Raw genomic sequence first — 2,500 nt, forward strand, 5'->3', positions numbered from 1 at the left:
AGAAACACAAGCCTTGGTACCTAAGTGGTGGTTGTGATGTGAGGGTCCTTGCGGCTGCGTCAATCCAGGTGATGGTGGGCGGGGGGGTGGCCAGGGCGGCGCAGCGGAGGGTGACGCCAGACGAGTTGCTCAGGTAGGCCTTGGGGGGCGGCTCCAGCACCAGCACCGGACCCCCCCCACCTCCCCCACACACACCCACACCTATACAACCTGCCCACAGAGAGAAAGAAAGAAATCAATAGCAGTAATAGAGGTGGTGGTGGTGGTGGTAGTAGTAGTAGTAATAATAATAATAATAATAATAATAATAATAATAATAATAATAAACGCACTAGAAGAAGTAGCAATAGCAACAATTACAACCACAAGAATAATGATGATGACGATGATGATGATGACGATGATGATAATGCTAATAAGAATGATGATGACGATGATGATAATGCTAATAAGAATGATGATGACGATGATGATAATGCTAATAAGAATGATGATGACGATGATGATAATGCTAATACGAATGATGATGACGATGATGATAATGCTAATAAGAATGATGATGACGATGATGATAATGCTTATAAGAATGATGATGACGATGATGATGATGCTAATAAGAATGATGATGACGATGATGATAATGCTAATAAGAATGATGATGACGATGATGATGATGCTAATAAGAATGATGATGACGATGATGATGATGCTTATAAGAATGATGATGACGATGATGATAATGCTAATAAGAATGATGATGACGATGATGATAATGCTAATAAGAATGATGATGACGATGATGATAATGCTAATAAGAATGATGATGACGATGATGATAATGCTAATAAGAATGATGATGACGATGATGATAATGCTTATAAGAATGATGATGACGATGATGATAATGCTAATAAGAATGATGATGACGATGATGATAATGCTAATAAGAATGATGATGACGATGATGATGATGCAGATGATGATGACGATGATGATAATGCTAATAAGAATGATGATGACGATGATGATAATGCTTATAAGAATGATGATGACGATGATGATAATGCTAATAAGAATGAAGATGACGATGATGATGATGCAGATGATGATGACGATGATGATAATGCTAATAAGAATGATGATGACGATGATGATAATGCTAATAAGAATGATGATGACGATGATGATGATGCAGATGATGATGATGACGACGAGCATAACTAAAAAATATATATAAAAGAGGAAAAAACAGAAGGGTGAAATCTACCACCAGTGTCATGATAAAATATGCAGACCTGAAAAAACAGTGTCCTTGTTCTCTCTCTCTCTCTCTCTACCTGATTTGCCTTGTCTCTAACCTACTCTCTCTCTCTCTCTCTTTTACTGTCTCTTTTCATACCTCTCGCTCTCTCTCTCTCTCTCTCTTTTACTGTCTCTTTTCATACCTCTCGCTCTCTCTCTCTCTCTCTCTCTCTCCATAACTCTTCCTTCTGACAGAGTTGTTCCCACCCCTTCTATTGGCTAGTGGTGCTCCCTCGTGTGTGAAAGACTTGGGTGAGAGAGAGAGAGAGAGAGAGAGAGAGAGAGAGAGAGTGTGTATTTCTGTGTGTGTGTGTGTGTGTGTAAAATTTTCTACAAACACACACACACAACACACTTTTCCCGTTTCCATTCCTGTCATTTTTAAACAGTTCTCTCTCTCTCTCTCTCTCTCTCTCTCTCTCTCGTTGCTTCAGTCCTCCTATTAATCCCTTTCTTTTCTTATTTCTCTCTTTCTCTCTCTCTCTCTATCCCTCACAGGCCTGGTGTTAGAGGTGGTGATGGTCGCTGCTTCTGACAGCTTGTGAGATGGAGAGATGCCTGCCCGTGAGAGAATATATTTATGGAAGACGTAGGTAGGTAGGTAGGTAGGTAGGTAGGTAGGTAGGGGTAGGCAGGTAGGAAGGTAGGTTGACAGATAGGTAGGTAGGTAGGTTGGTTGGGTGGTAGGTAGGTAGATAGGTAGGTAAGTACGTAGGGGTTGGTTGGTTGGTTGGTTGGTTGGTTGGGTGGTTGGTTGGTTGGGTGGGTGGGTGGTTGGGTGGTTGGTTGGTTGGTTGGTTGGGTGGGTGGTTGGTTGGTTGGTTGGTTGGTTGGTTGGGTGGGTGGTTGGGTGGGTGGTTGGGTGGGTGGGTGGGTGGTTGGTTGGTTGGTTGGTTGGTTGGGTGGGTGGTTGGGTGGGTGGTTGGTTGGTTGGGTGGGTGGTAGGTAGATAGGTAGGTAAGTACGTAGGGGTTGGTTGGTTGGTTGGTTGGTTGGTTGGTTGGGTGGTTGGTTGGTTGGTTGGGTGGTTGGTTGGTTGGTTGGGTGGTTGGTTGGTTGGTTGGGTGGTTGGTTGGTTGGTTGGTTGGGTGGTTGGTTGGTTGGTTGGTTGGTTGGTTGGGTGGTTGGTTGGTTGGGTGGGTGGTAGGTAGATAGGTAGGTAAGTACGTAGGGGTTGGTTGGTTGGTTGGTTGGTTGG

General features: G+C 43.3%; 1 protein-coding gene across 1 annotated transcript in view; it reads right to left on the reverse strand.

Moving 5' to 3' along the window:
- Positions 1-2,500, reverse strand: part of LOC145394667 (cell adhesion molecule Dscam1-like) — a 162,718-nt gene that overhangs the window by 131,810 nt on the left and 28,408 nt on the right. Inside the window, exon 2 of the mRNA XM_080268441.1 lies at positions 21-210. Within this exon, the coding sequence (XP_080124567.1) occupies positions 21-210 (190 nt within the window). The remainder of the gene's footprint in view (positions 1-20; positions 211-2,500) is intronic.

This window comes from Coenobita brevimanus, chromosome 28 (genome assembly GCF_032717465.1).
Source record: "Coenobita brevimanus isolate Jiangsu-jjx chromosome 28, ASM3271746v2, whole genome shotgun sequence".
NCBI classification, from domain to species: domain Eukaryota; kingdom Metazoa; phylum Arthropoda; class Malacostraca; order Decapoda; family Coenobitidae; genus Coenobita; species Coenobita brevimanus.